This window comes from Dipodomys ordii, unplaced genomic scaffold (genome assembly GCF_000151885.1).
Source record: "Dipodomys ordii isolate 6190 unplaced genomic scaffold, Dord_2.0 Scaffold87, whole genome shotgun sequence".
NCBI lineage: Eukaryota > Metazoa > Chordata > Mammalia > Rodentia > Heteromyidae > Dipodomys > Dipodomys ordii.
In genome coordinates this window covers 4,239,885-4,255,167 of record NW_012267303.1, presented here as the reverse complement: position 1 = coordinate 4,255,167, position 15,283 = coordinate 4,239,885, and the positions used below count along the sequence as shown (strand labels likewise).

The window sequence follows — 15,283 nt, the reverse complement described above, 5'->3', positions numbered from 1 at the left end:
AAAAAAAAAAAAAAAAAGAACTTGCAGTAATAATTAGTACATGTGGGGCTGGGAAGGTGGCTCAGTGGTAGACCGCTTGCCTTGCATACATGAGGCCCTGGGTTCGATTCCTCAGCACCATGTAAGCAAAAAGAAAAAAAAAGCCGGAAGTGGCGCTGTGGCTCAAGCAGTAGAGCGCTAGCCTTGAGCTGAAGAGCCGAGGGACGGCGCCCAGGCCCAGAGTTCAGGCCCCACGACCGGACCCCCCCAAAAATAATAATAATTAGTACATGTCTAGGATAGTTGTAGCAGAGGATCACAATAGCTCAACAGCTATGTACATATGACCTTATAAAATGATGCTAAGGAACTACAGATATTTTTAATGTACTGTAATGCAGTTATTTTTTTTCTCAATTTCCCCCTTTGGTTCACCCCCTGTACCCTTTGTCTTGTATATAAGTTTATCTGATTTGGGGGTAGAAAGGGGAAATCACAGAAATGGTGAGACAAAGGACAAAGGAGGAACAGTGGAACTCACAAGACACCATATTGGAAACGAACTTTACAATTTGGGGGGATGGAAGTCGAGGGGAAGGAAAGTGGGAGAAAATGGGGAGGGTTGGTGGTAGCACTGTTCGACAAGAAATGTCCTCATGACCTTACTTACGTAGCTATAACCGTTCTATATTACAATGAAAAAAACAAGAGAGCGCTGCTCGTGTGGGTTACCTGCCCATCCGTCAGGATCTGCATGTGGCGAGCACAGATGGACCTGAACTCATCTCTGGAGATCGTGTTGGATTTAAGGGTGTCAAAGTTCTCGAACTCCTGGATGAAGGTGTGGTAATGAGCTGTCACTGCCTTGTGGAGACGTGCCAGGAGGTCTCTGGAGCCCATTTCGTGGGGAGACTGGAGAGGTACGTCTTTGGGCATCTTCTCAGCCCACTCGTCAGCAGCCTGTGGGAAACAGATGGAAACGGATCCCTTTGATAACGAGTACAAGTCCAGGGGAGGAGCAGCTCTGTGGGGGCAGAAGAGCAAGACACAGCCCATCGGTTTCTGACTACAGGTCAGACTCGGCAGTGTGGAGGACCAGGCTACCCAGGGGCCACGCCCTGCTGGCTCGGCCGCCTGGGGAGGGGATACCCTCAGCTCTCATCTGCTCACACAGTGTGTTCCCGTACCCCAGAGGCCCATGGCGCGCACAGCCTCTACTGCAGGCCAGGAATGAAGGTGGTTTGCATGCGGCTTGCCCAGATAACACGACACTGCTGTAGCACTCTTGGCCAAGTGACCCTGTGGCCAGCAACCTCCCAAGATCCACATGTATTTAATTCTGGTGAATGCAGAGACGTCTGTTGTGGTGGGGAGGAGGGAGGACTGGGGAGACTGGGGGAGCAATGGCCTGCATTAGGGCTCTGCCCTCCTGAGCCAGGGAAGCTTGAGGAGGCTCTGTCCATGGTGCTGAGGAACATGGAGGAAGAAGGTGTAGTGTGTGTGTGTGTGTGTGTGTGTGTGTGTGTGTGTGTGTGTCAGGGGTGCCAAAGTCAGGGCTTGGAGATGAGCCAGGAGGTAAAGATGGTAGGGCACCCCAGAGCTTAGCCTCCTTCAAGAGGCATGGGGCCAGGGGCAGGGTGCAGGGTCAGGGAGCCGCTCCATCTGCACCTATTGATGGCCCTCAGGGCAAGCTGTGTTGAGACTTCGGGAAACACAATTTTGATACTAGTCAAACTGTTCCAGTACACAAAAAGAGGCATATGTAATGACAATCATATTACCCAAGACCAGTGCAAGGGAGAGAAATAGAAATCACTCTCGTATGAGTATTAATGTGCAAATGCTAAGGTAAAAGCTAGCAACTTTGACACCTATTTGAAGGGCTCACCAGCGCCAGCCAGGGTTTGTTCTGAATGCTTCCAGGATCGGCTCTACATTAGCAGAGGCCAAAAGGCCAAAAGGCTGACAAAAGCCATCAGCCACCCCTGGAGAAAACAGTCCCAGCAGTAAAGAAGGAAGCACACCAACTGTGGAACCTCAGATGAGCAGTCTGCATCAAGGATTCACCAGACCCTCTCCCACCTGCCTCACACTATTTCAGTCTTGAGACATTTTTACTGCTGGCCTCACGTTCATGATCCTCCTGTCTCAGCCTCTTGTGGATGCTGGGGTTACAGCTGTCTGGCACCACACCTGTCCAAATGGTGAACTTTAAGGTATTAAGAGTCAGGAGGGGCGGGGGCAGGCTTGCTGTCACTGCTGGAGCTCCAGCTTTGATGTGGACAAGGAATGTCTACATCGGTGAAGAAGAAAGAGTAAAACGCTGCAGATATGTTTATCATTGTGGCCATGACAATAACTAGAAACCTTAGGAAGACACTTGGAGAAAGAAGTCCCATTGAAGCCGAAAACACAAGTACAATACAATAGTACAAGTACAATACTGTACATTAACAAAAACAGTAGCTATAACTAGTTAGGTGAACTGTGGAAAAATTTATAATCACATTAATGATCACTACAGATAGGCTGGGATGAATTCACACAGAAGGCAGAAGACATATAAGAAATCTATATTTAGTCTACTAAGATTGTTGCAAGTGGAGAGACAGGTTATATTCCTAGGTATAAAGATCCAGTTTCAGTCAGGGCACTATGGCTCGTGCCAAAATCCAGATCCTTAAGACTGGGAGGATAAGAGTTCAAGACCAGCCATGGTGGCGAGTGCTTGCCATTCCAGCTAGGAAGGAAGCAGAAAGAAGAAGACTGTGGGCCAGGGTGGAGTAGGCAAAAAGCAAAATCTTATTTTAAAAACATAGTGAGGGCTGGGAAAGAGTGCTTGCCTTGCATGCATGAAGCCCTGGGTTTGATTTCCTCAGCACCACATAAGCAGAAACAGCCAGAAGTGGTGCTGTGGCTCAAGTGGTAGAGCACTGGCGTTGAGCTGAAGAGCTGAGGGACAGCACCCAGGCCCAGAGTTCAGGCCCCACAACTGCCAAAAAATAGTGAAAGCAGAAAGAGCTGGGGCTATGGCTCAAACAGTAGAGCACCTTCCTAGCAAGAGCAAGGGCCTGAGTTCAGATCCTGGTGCTGCCAAAAAAACCAAAAACAAACACCACAGAAAACTTCTCTTGGGTTGTAAATAAGCTTGGTAAAATGCTGATAACTATCAGCAGATGTAGTGTGACATGCTGGTAACAGAAAAGTGGACAGAGGTTGCTATCACATTTTTCGGACAGTCCAGCCACGGCTCTCCTGTGGTCCACCGTGGTCTCCTGTGGTCTGAACTCTAGCAAAGGGGGCCTGTCCTGTCTGTGTCTGAGGCTCACCCGTGATGTGGCTTTCTGCCCCGCTGGCCTGTGAGCCCCAGCGGCTCCGCTTCAGCGTGGAGGTGGACGCCGCCACTCCAGCCCCACCTCGGGGTCCAGCCACGTGGTCACAGCAGCAGCCCGCTCCCTGCCCCATTCATTTTCTTGAGGATGACCTTGTCTAAACACACAGACCACGTCAAGCCCTCAAGTGACTTTACCTATTGCTCTGCAACGGCCGAGCAATGGCCCTTCCGGACGCATTGTGACCTCACTCGGATTCTACCGTACTCAGAGCCAAAGGCTTCCATGCCTTGCCTCAGATACCGCAGGCTCCGCTCTGCTCAAGGCCTGAGTACCTGCTGTTCCTGCAACTCCCTCAAGTGTTTCTCCAAAGCATCTTTGGAGCCTCATGCCATACCGCCTATCTTGTTCCCAGCTTGTTTTCTCTCCTGTTTATTGGTCTCTGACCCTTTACTCTTGTCTTTCTTATCCTACAGAAAATAAACTTTATGGGGGCAAGGGCTCTAGTCTTTTGTTTCCCGAAAAATCGCCAAGGGCTTAATGCAGAAGCCGCACACAGCAGATCTCTACGGTGGTCCAAAGAAAGCACAGCCCACATGAGCAACGAGGAAGGTGGCAGGCCTCTGCTCTGCTCAGTCCCAGGAAAACGGCAGATCCAGTGACTAGAGGTGTCAGTGCTGGAGAGTACAATTAAGGCTCTGGAGTCACAAGAAGTTTCTATACTTTTCCTCTTTAGGTTCTGGGTTTGAACCCAGGGCCTTATGCTTGGTAGGCAGGTGCCCAACCACTTGAGTAAAATACAATGAAAATGAAAATACAGCCTGCCATCTCTGGGACACAGCAAAGGCAGTTTTTTTCTTGATTAAGTGATTACATAAATTTCACAGTATTGTGGGATATGATACTTAGCTAAAGTCACAAACATTTTAACCTTCACGAAGGCACATTGTTATTACCATGGTCTATAAAGCTTATGAACTCTATAAACTTTGGAATTACAACTATTTTTTCTGACTCAGGTGATATGTGCATTTCTTTCCTTTTGCTTAGTGTAAGCTGTTCCTCTTTCCCTCTCCTTCTCTCCCTCCCATCGCTGCCCTTGAGTTGCTCAGTTCGTTTTCATCAATGTCCAGTGCAGCTGATGGGCCCCTCTGTTTTATTTTTTTCCCATTTCCTTCTAATTCTGTGTTCTACTCCTAGCTTTCCTCAGATGTGCCCATGTATATAGGCAGTTTAAGAGGAAAGTTTAGAGCTATGAGCGCTGGTTTGAATAAAATAAGAGATCACCGATTAATACCCTAATGAGGCACCTTAAAAGTTACTAGAAAAGCAAGATCAAGCCAGACCCAAAGCCAGAAGGTGGAAAGAAATAATATTAGAGCAGAAATCAATGAACTAGAGACAGAAAGAACTATACAAGGAGTCAACAAAACAAAAGTCTAGTTTTTCAAAAAGTAGAATTGATAAGCCTGTAGTCAACCAGACCAAAATGAGAAATCACCCAAATAAAGAAACTTGGTCATGAAAAAGAAGATATCTCAACAAATACAAGTGGAATACTTCACAAGCTTTTACGTGAACCAGAAAAGTGTTAGAAAGAGATGTGTTTCTAGAGAACCTCAAGCTACCAAAGTTGAACCACAAGGATTGAAACAGACCTAAAACAAACAGCGACATTGGAATGGAAATAATCTCTCCACAAAGAATTCCCGGGCCCCAGTGGATTTGTAGCAAAGTTCCCTAAGATTTATCTAACTCATAAACGGACATGTTGGATTGAAGCCCCTTTGCAAAGCTACTTTAAATTTAAAGTAACTTTAAATATAAGTTTAATAATAATAAAAAAAGCTATCTCGAGCATCTGAAGTGAGGAGAATGGCGGGATAAAACAGGACATTTCTATATGGGGCAGCAATCTAGAGCGTTTGGAGGAATCCTAAGCCAGCACTGACCACACCCTTGTGCACTGGGTCCTGTCCTGCCGCCTCCCGGCTTGGCAGTGACCATCACACTGCTAGGGGTCTGCTTAGGAGACCGGCTGACTAGGGCTGAGGAGGGCAAAGCTTCAAAGCTTCCTTATTTGACCCAAACCTACAGCTTACAGCAAGGTGAGAGTGAAGCCAAGGGCAAGACGCAGTGGGTGGGCAGGTGTGTCCACCGGGGCTCACAGCCTAGTGTGCAAATATTCCCCAGTTCAGCATTTTGGAGTTAGCCAGATCTCTTGCCTTCACCAGTGAGCTGTTGTAAGGACAGGCATCCTCCAACCCAGAATGCAGCCGTGGGGCAAAACCCCACCACAAAGTGAAATTATTACTAAATGACATCCAGATCGGGGTTGCCAGTGGCTCACGCCTGGGATCCGAGCTGCTCAGGGGCCAGAGGATCTTGATTTCAAGCCAGCCGGCACAGCAACTTCTATGAGACTCTTATCCCCAATTAGCCATCAAAAAGCCAGAAACAGAGATGTGGCTCAAGTAGTAGAGCACCAGCCTCCTCCTCCTCCTCTTCCGTTCTTCTTAAGGAGAGAGAGTGTAAGGCTCTGAGTTCAAGTCCCAGTACTTTGCATCGAATGTACACAATGTAATGAACCTCTCGGCTTAGTGACATGGAGCTGCTGGAGCTGCCCAGGGCCCTGGACCAGGAGAAGACTGGGCTTCACACTGAGATCTAGGCACAGACCTAGATTCAAAGGGTGGTTTCTACTGGGACCATAAAGCTGAAAAATGTTCAATGAAGACCACAGGACCAGAGACTTCTAAAGTGCCTGCAAAACCGAGCGGGTTATCTGCACCGATGCTGGGTCCTGCCTAGTTTGGCAATGCTGTTTTCTGTGCCCAGAGTTTGTTTGTTACACAGCAACAGTTGACTAATCCAGCTCTGGTCTCACTAGTTTCTACGTAGGAAGCAGTGAAAGGGGCTGCGCTTAGAATGAGGGAGAACAGGGGGCAGCCCAGCCCAGTCAACTTTTAGATCGTCAACAGCCGTGGAAAAGGGACACGCGGTGGCTTTCTCCTGGTGTGTCCAAGAGGGCATTTGCCTGAGCGTGCCAGAGAGTGAGGCAGCTTAGCACGGCCCAGGCCCTATGTCAAGTTAAAAATACAACTGTACACAGGACGCGAGGCATCCACGTGCAGTGACACGGAGGGAGGACACTGCGGGGAGGAACGCAGACGCACAAGGACTATGTGCATCTGATTGCTTAAAATAATATTCATCCTTGGAAACAATTATATTAAGCGAAGTAAGCCAGGCCCAAAGAAACATAGGTCCCATGGTTTCCCTTATTTGCAATATCTAGTTTATGTCTGAGTCAAGCAGAAAAGGTCAGATAAGGTGATGTTAGGGAAATGAACCTTAAGATATGTATTCAAATGTTTTTTTTCTTTCATACAATTGTTTCTAACACATTTATGAGATTATTTCTTTGTTGCTTTGTATGTCCCTCCCCCACAGTATAACCCCTGCTTTCACTGTATTTCATGTCGGTATAATTTGTGGAGGGGAAGGGGAAAAACAAATCGTTTAAATAGGGATACAGGTGGACCCATTGCAACAATGAGGTGTACAAGTCGTTATGTCGAAAACGAACTTTACAACTTTGGTGGGGGGGAGGGGGCAAAGAGGATTGGGGGGGCAGAGGGAGGATGGGAATGGGTGGGAAGGGGAAACAGAGGAGGAGGCTACAATGCTTGATAAGAAATGTACTCATTATCGTGCCCATGTAATTGTAACCCCTCTGTACAGTATTTTCACAATAAAAATAAAATAAAATAATATTTATCAAAATGAACTCTAGATAATGGAAACAAGAGTTTTTTTTTCCTTCTTGTTTCGTTTCCCTTTTTTGTTGTTGTTGTCGGTTGTGGGGCTTGAACTCCGGTCCTGGGTGCTGTCCCTCAGCTCTTCAGCTCAAGGCTAGTGCTCTACCACTTGAGCCACAGCGCCACTTCCAGTTTTCTAGTAGTTTATTGGCGATAAGAGTCCCACAGACTTATCCTGCCTGGCTTTGAACTGTGATTCTCAGATCTCAGCCTCCTGAGTAGCTAGGATGACAGGCATGAGCCACTGGTGCCTGGCTCATTTCCTTTTTATTTGTTCAGTTATCTGTCTTGAGTAAGGTAAGGGCAGCACAGCATGGAGGAGCAGAGGGAACAAAGGCAGCAGTGGTGCTCGTTAGAATTCTGTTGAAAATGAACTATACACCTTGTGGGGATGGGAAGGAAAAACTGGGAGAGAGCGAGGGAAGGCTACCTGTCAAAAAAAGAAATGTACTCTTTACCTGACTTATCCTGTACATCTTTGTTTAAAGAATAACAATTTTCTTTAAAAAACAGTTTGGCACCTGTGGCTTACTCCTGTAATCCTACCTACGCTGGACGCTGAGATCTGAGGACTGTAGCTCAACATCAGCCCAGGCAGGAAAGTCCGTGAGACTCTTACTTACAATTAAGCACCAAGACTGGAAGAGGAGCTGTGGTTCAAGTGGCCTTGAGGAAAAAGCTCAGGGACAGCATCCTAGCTAGGAAGGCAGAAAGGCAGGCAGGAAGGAAAAGAACATAGCCACATGTTAATTTAGAGATCATCAGACTGCTTGCTTTACCGAGCGGTCAGCATGCTCTGACTATGCAGACTCCTTACAGGAAGGAAAAAAAAAATCTGAAATTTCATACAGAATAGGAACTCAGCAGGTAGCAAAAAAAAATCCTAATTAGAAATACTCAGTGAAGAATTCCTCCACTTCCCTTTAGAGAAAGGTGTAATTAGTCCTAAGAATTGAAAAATTGCTTCATTTGATCAAATATTTTGATTAGCAAAGAAATTAATTGTACTGTATCTTCATTTGTATTTACAGTGAATAAATGAATGCTAAAAATAACAACAGTAGCAAATCTGCCTGTCAATAAAAAGAGAGAGAGATGGAGCGTGAAAACTGCAGATGAGAACGGAGTGGACGCAGGTGCAGTCCCTCGGGCCTGTGCCACCTGAGCAGGCCCCAGCCCCGGGGGTGGCGCCCCTCCGTGGCCCTGGGTGCAAGGGATGGTCAGGATGAAATCTGCTCAAGCCAGGCGCCAACACCAGACCTCCAGGAGCCGTGCTGGGTCTCCTGGTGTCCTACAAGAGCTTCTGAGCACTGACCCTGATCCCCACCCCCGGCAGGGCCATGGCCCCAGCAGGGCCATGCCCCACCGCCTGCCATGCGCCTGGACACAAGGTGCCTACTTGGAACTGGAACCCAGGAGCTCAGAGACACCAGAGACTGGGGGAGGTGGGGAGGGAACAGCCCCAGGCAGCTGCACTGAGCAGACTCAAACTCTGTCCTGGAGACTCAAAGGTCCCCCCCCTCAATGTGCTGAGTCTGCTGCTTCCCCCACCCTCAGGACTCCACACAGGCCACCCCCCCTCCCCGAGGCCCCGCCCACATTTACCGCTGTGCTGCTCCTCCAGCCTCCACCCTGGATCAGAGCGCCTGCACCTTCCTCACCTGCCCAGGAGGCTCTCCCTCCCTCCTTCTCCTCCTCCTCTTCTTCCTCTTCCTTCTCCCCTTCTCTTCTTCCTTTTCTTCTTCTTCCTCCTCCTCTTCCTCCTCTTCTTCCTCTTCCTCCTCCTCTTCTTCTTCTTCCTCCTCCTCTTCTTCCTCCTCCTGGTCTTCCTCTCCAGCTGTGCAGCTTACCTCTGTCAGGCAGCAAAGAATCTATGCCAAGCCCTCTGCAAGCACCCAATTCATAAATCCTTTGATAGTGTGAAATTGTCATAAAACACAGAGAAATAAAACGGCAACACGGATGCTACCCCTCGACCCTTTAATGATTCAATAAACTCACAGGTGAAGTCATTTATGAAACTGTTAAATTCTTCCACCCAGGGAAATTCTACACCATGTAATCACCTCATTACTGGGCATTTAACATGCACTCACTGATAAAATAATAATAGGGGCCGTGAGTGCCAGCGTGGGCTCTGAGCACGCCGGCTCTGGCTGGCGGGGTGGTGCACACACACTGCAGTCCTGTCGTGGGGAAGGAAGCTGAGGCCTAGGCCTGGAGCATCTCTCCTGTATAGCCCATTTCCTCCTCTGTAAACGAGGACTGGTGACGGCCCCCGCCATAAGGCTGTCAGGGGACTGGCCAATCTAATTTATGGAGCATTGCTGCTCACATGCCCTATGCCTGTCAGCCAGGTAGCCCCGAACTCCAGAACTTGGGGTCCTCCTTCCTCAGACTCTCAAGTGCTGGTATTACAGGCATGAGCTCTGCCAGCATTTTGATGATGACATCTGACTGCTGGTGACAAGAAGGTGACGGTGATTGGATAGGCACAATCACCAAGTAGGTACCTTCCTCCTCCCTCCTAATCTCTTGGCACAAATCACTCAAACTCAGGCTTCAGCACCAGCTGAGACACAAAATGTTCTGGTTTGTTCAGGCAGGATCACAGCCATTTCAGTGGCACACTAGTCACCTGCACAGATGGACCCGAGAGTCGGTCCTCCCTGTCCCCCACTGAGCCTGGACCCCCAGGTGGCCGGGAACTGGTTGTTTGCTTTCACACTTGCTAGGTGCTGAGTGCAAAGACTCACAGCCTGAAGGGAGGCTTACAGCCGGAACACGGCAGCTGGGCCGCAAGCTATAAAGTGAGAAGTCCGCATCCTGTTCCCCCACTCCGCCTCCTGGTCAGTGCCCCCTCCTCCCATGCTCAGATCTCCCCTGCAAGATCTCCAGGCAGGCACAGCCTCTCCTGGCTTCCTGACATCACCATGGCCTGGCAGATTCACCAGTGAAGACCGACTCTAATGCTTAGGGGATCAAAGGGGGTGAAGAAGGGGAGCTTGCCTGGACTTGCTCAGGTCACACTGAGGCAGGGAACCAAGAAAAGGGCCCCAACACAGTCTCAGGAGGGAAGGCTGGCGGAATTGTGAGCTGGGGAGGACCTGCCCAGGCCTCCCCAGCCAGCACTCAGCTGGTGGACACCGGGGTGCTGGGGACACCAACGTGGACAAGGGCTCGCCCTCCAGGAACACCGGGCGTGGAGGTGAGGGCTTGCAGCCATGCGCACGGCTGGCCTGCTGGAGGTGCAGTAGGGTGTGCCTTCCTCTGGACCTTGCTGGCTGTGCACAGCCCTGGCTTCTGGCGGAAAACAGCCCTATGTCAGGGGGAACCCCGGGCTGAGCCCACAGAGGTCAGGTAGAAGCAAGCTGGGCACAGCCACCTCCATGTTTTTACAAGCAGCAGCAGTCACGTTCCTTTCCCCTGGAAGCCGCCCCTCCCTGCTCCCCAACAGAGCAAGAAGGTGCCCAGCCCTTAGACTGTCCATGTTGCTGGAAACTTCTGATGCCTCACAGCTCAGGACTCACATGTGGGGAGAAACCAGCTGGGAGACAGAAGTTGTATGTAACTTTGAGATGACAGCAGTGCACCAGTGGAGCAGGCCCGGCCATGGCTGGGTGTCTTTTGTGACATCACGGCTGTCCCTCGCTTTCTCTATGCAGGCTCTCCTGGGGTGGGTGGGGGGCAGATACTGGGGTGTGGCTGCCAGTATGATGCGATATGCAGAAGAAGCAGGTCCCTCCTAGGTCCTCCACCAACAGGAAGGCCAGTGGGCCTGCCAGGCCCGAGAGAGGGATGAGGCGAGCTGCCTCCCCGGCTCCCAGGGTGGCCACACACACCGCTGGGCCCTGCTCTCACAAGCATGCACACACGCATGCACACACACATACACCCACGCCTCGAGAGTACAAGCCTGCCTTCATGTACGTGCATAGCCATCAGTGGCCCCCTCTCCCCTGACGCCACCAAGGACACCCCAAGTTACCCCGGACAACTTGCCACAGGTCGAGAGAGCGTGCAGTGCATCAGCAAGCGCAATGGAAGTCAGAGGACACCTTCAAAACGGCACGGCTGGACTTACACTCGGCAGAGCTGCTCTCAACACCAGGAGCGGGAGAGAAAAACGGCAGTCACGAGGCCGCCTCAGTAACAGGGTTAATTTATCTCCAACCATCTTAGTGCCCTGCCTAGGAAGTCAACCCGCATTCCTCATCACATTCATTAGGGATACATGGATCTTGCTCCATTGACAATAAAAGCAGACATAAATTGAAGTAACACCAATATAATGTGGCAACTAATATTAACGTGGTGTTCATAAAGACTACAGAGGTTCTGGTGAGCTTCAAGGCCTGTGTGAAACACTCCATTCCTCATTTCTCTCCCATCCAAGCCCCGGCCCTGTTTAGCTGCTGAGATAGGACCGCGGACTCCTCGATTCTCCCTTAAAGGAAAATTGGATCTTTTTTTGTTGTTGTTTGGTGCTGGTACTGGGGCTTGAACTCAGGGCCTCACACTCTTGTTTGTGTTTTTTTTTTTTCTTTGATCAAGGCTGGAGCTCTATCACTTAAATGTGGCTTTCTGGTGATTGACTGGTGATGAGTCTCATAGACTTCCCTACCCTGCATGGCTTCACAAAGCAGTCCTCAGGACTCAGCCTCCCGAAGCAGTTAGGGTTACAGGCATGAGCCACATTACCTGGCAGGAAAATCATCTTAAGTTTTTTTTAAAATACATAAATAACTTTACAGCCCATACATATGTATAGATCATAATTACACCAAGTAAGGACTTTGGTTCTCATTGGTTCTCTGCTTGCTAGAATTTGCCAAAATAATGATTCTGCATTGACTAAGCATGTGTTTCTATAAAAATATTTCATTACTGGATATTATTTCCATATTCACAGAAGATAATGAAATTGCAATTTAGGATTGAAAAAGCAATGATGAGCAGGAGGGATTTTCTACCAGCGAGCTGGTATGTTTTTCCGGAAGTGAGCGGGCGCCTGAGGAAGGCAGACACTGCTTCTGGTGCGCTGTGGAGTCACCAGGGCCCTGCTGCCCAGGCTGTCTTGCTCCTCTGCCTCAGGGCTTCCCAGCCTGCACCTCGGCCCGGATGGTGGCACCGGTGGTGGAGGGCAGGCCTGGCTCTTGTCTGGAGTGATGCAGTCAGTCACTGTCATCTCCCCGGCTGCACGCAGGCCTCCCAGTTCGCTGGCCCGGGGTCCTCCTGCACAGGAATGACCCGCAGGGTCTCCCGGGTCTGCCACAGTGAGACCTTGACCTGGGGCGGGTGAGCCTGCGGTGCCGGCGGCCCAGGCTGGCACCTGAGGAGTGCTCGCTGATGGAGGGGTGCTTCAGGAGCGGCAGCAGTACTGGGGTGTGGGGTGAGAGGGCCAACAAAAGCAGGGAGCAGGGATGTGAATGTAAGCTGCACCCGATGTGGGGAGGGGTCCGCACATCATACGCATAGATCATGGCCCAGAGATGGAAGGGCAGCGGAGGATGAAGAGGAGTGCGCCACATCAGACTCTGCAGACTTCAACCTAGTCAGGGCCCTGGGGTCTCAAGTGTGACTTCCTTTTCCTCTCCCAGGATTGGGGTCTGCTTGGTCAGGGATGACTCACAGTGAACTTCCCTGGTGCGGTGGTACTTACTGCCTTAATTACTTTTGGGTAATCTCTTTTTAATTACTAGCCTCCCAAGCATCTCCCAGAGGGACGGGATCACTAGAGCCATATTAATGAGCTCCAGGGCGATGCATTAATGATTCCTACTATTTGTTAAGACGCTTCCTTTCTCTGGAAGCCCCAGGATTAAACTTTGGAAGGCGTCGTGATGAGCAGTCCTGGTTCTCCTCTAACCTGACGTCCCAGTCACACTGCATGGCTGAGCACTCCACTCTCCCAGCTCAGCCATCACCAACAATTCTCCTTCCTGGCTGGAAGGAGACAGCTACAGAGGGCAGCAAAGGATGTGGGGCCTGGCGTCTCTCCCAGCCACTTCCTGGGCCCACCTACGGGCAGAGGTACACAGGGGGAGAGGAAACCCACAGGTTCCCTTATTCGTGGTGACGCGGGCAGGGGGTGTGCTGTTGTGGTCAGCCTCGCAATACCCTCTCTGAGCCCTGTCCTGGGCCAGCTCTGGGTCAGCACAACTGAGCTGCTGAAGCCCCGCCCATGGCACAGCCCTGGCAGGGGCCTGGACCCCGCCCACCCCGGCATCCATCTCTGAGCACGTCTAACACCTGCCGCCTCATGCAGGATGTGGGGTCGAAGGTGACTCCTGGGATGGGGCGGGGGTGGTTGAAGGATCCACCGTGCTCACCCCGTGACTCCGGTGGCACCCTCAGGACAGGACCTGACGTAACTAGGTCTTCCCATGGCCTCTGCTGATAGCGTCTCCTGTAGCCTCATCTTCACCCATCCCACGGTGGACAGCGTGAAGGACCGGCTGCGGTTCTCCTGGCCCACACAGGGCTCCAGTCAACTGTCCCCTGTCATCCTTGCACGTCACCTGCTATCACCGGCTCCCTCGCTTCCACATCTCCCCACAGCCCGGCCTCCTGTGCTTGCCTGGGTCGGCACAGGAATCAACATCTGATCCTCCACACAGCCCTTTCCTGTGTCCCCGGCAGAATGAGGCCCTGGAAGGCACAGGCCACACCTGTGTGCCCACAGCCAGGCCAGGCACCTGCCCGGCGCTGTGCTCCTGTGGGAAACGTGCACAGATGAGGAGAGTGCTGGGGTCCGCACAGTGGAACCCACACACACGGGGGGGAGAGGGAAAGGGGGACCCTGAGTGACTGGACTCGATTCCAGAGAAGTGCTGGTACTGCCATCATTCAATGCTCAGAAGTCCTTGTGTGACCAGAGACCCCAGGTAGAGGCCCCACCAGGCCCGCAATAGCTCCCAGAGGCCTTTGCTTCTGCCTCATCTGGGCAGACTTCATCCTGGCCATGCCCACAGGCAGGGGCCCCTGGGGAGCAGAAAGGAATCCCACACAAGGCACGGCGGCAACCACAGTGGCGGCTTGGGGAGCGGGCGGGTCTGTCACCATATTCCAATTGCATTTCTACATGGGCATATGTTGCTTTCATATAAATAAAAAATGCAGGTTAAAAAAAGACTTGTAGAAGTCTAGAAAATCCCCAGCAGGCCTCAGGCTGAACAGTGAGTCCAGGCTTCCCGCCGCCCCTCCCCAGAGAGATCACGCAGCAGGGATGGGAGGGAAGTCCATCAACGTGTCTACCTTGCCGCCTGGGGGGAATTTCAGGGCTCTTCAGTCACTGGCACATTCCAAATAGTGTAACATGGACATGAGCGACTTCTGCAAATCTTAGCTCAAGGTGTGTGGATGGTCAGGGTTCAATTGTTTGTGATTTTTTAAATGGCAATTTCACGTGATTCAACCTACTAGAAAAATATCCTTCAAGACCAGTAAAAAAATTATCCCTATCCTTTGGCTTTGGTTATTTTATCTTTTGGATACTTGAAAATGTGAGAATTACAAAAGCACAGTGTTCAGGGACAGGTAAATTACAAGCAGAAGCTGGAAAAAGCATTGGAATTGTTAAAAAAAAAAAAAAGGCTGTGAAGGGAAAGCTGGGGAGATGCCAATGACTGCCACAGCATCCAGTGCCACTAGTGACATTAGCCAGAGTCCGTACGCAGTGCTAACCCACGCTGCAAATAGGAGACACGGACTAAACAGAGCACAAGCACCAGCTCTGAATGGGGCCTGTGCTACCACTCCTTGCTCAGGGGGCCATGTGGTTCTGTGACCATGTGGAGTCTGTCCTGTGTGGAACATGTCTGTCCCACGTGGAGTCTGTTTCTCCTGCCTTCCTCCTGGGGAATCCTGCAAGGGGCACATGTGCATGTGGGCCCTGAGCTCAGCAGGATCTCGCCAAATGCAGATGTGACTGCTTTCTTTTCCAGCTTTTCCTGTATTCCCCCCAAAGTTGCTCGTGGCAAATACATCTTTCTTGGAAAATCACAAAGGTATCATCAACAGTAGCAAAGGTCAGGGGTTGGGATTCCGCTCAGAGGAAGAGTGAGTCAGCCTGGAAAAGCCCTGAGTATGGTCCTCAGCACCACACATACACACACAAAAGTAGCAAAGGTCACTATAAATGAAGAGCAA

At 50.6% G+C, this 15,283-nt stretch overlaps 1 protein-coding gene across 1 annotated transcript in view; it reads right to left on the bottom strand.

Moving 5' to 3' along the window:
- The window catches only part of Efcab6 (EF-hand calcium binding domain 6), a 181,939-nt gene that overhangs the window by 37,245 nt on the left and 129,411 nt on the right, over positions 1–15,283 (bottom strand). The window contains exon 25 of the mRNA XM_013025738.1: positions 712–939. Coding sequence (XP_012881192.1) covers positions 712–939 — 228 coding nt within the window. The remainder of the gene's footprint in view (positions 1–711; positions 940–15,283) is intronic.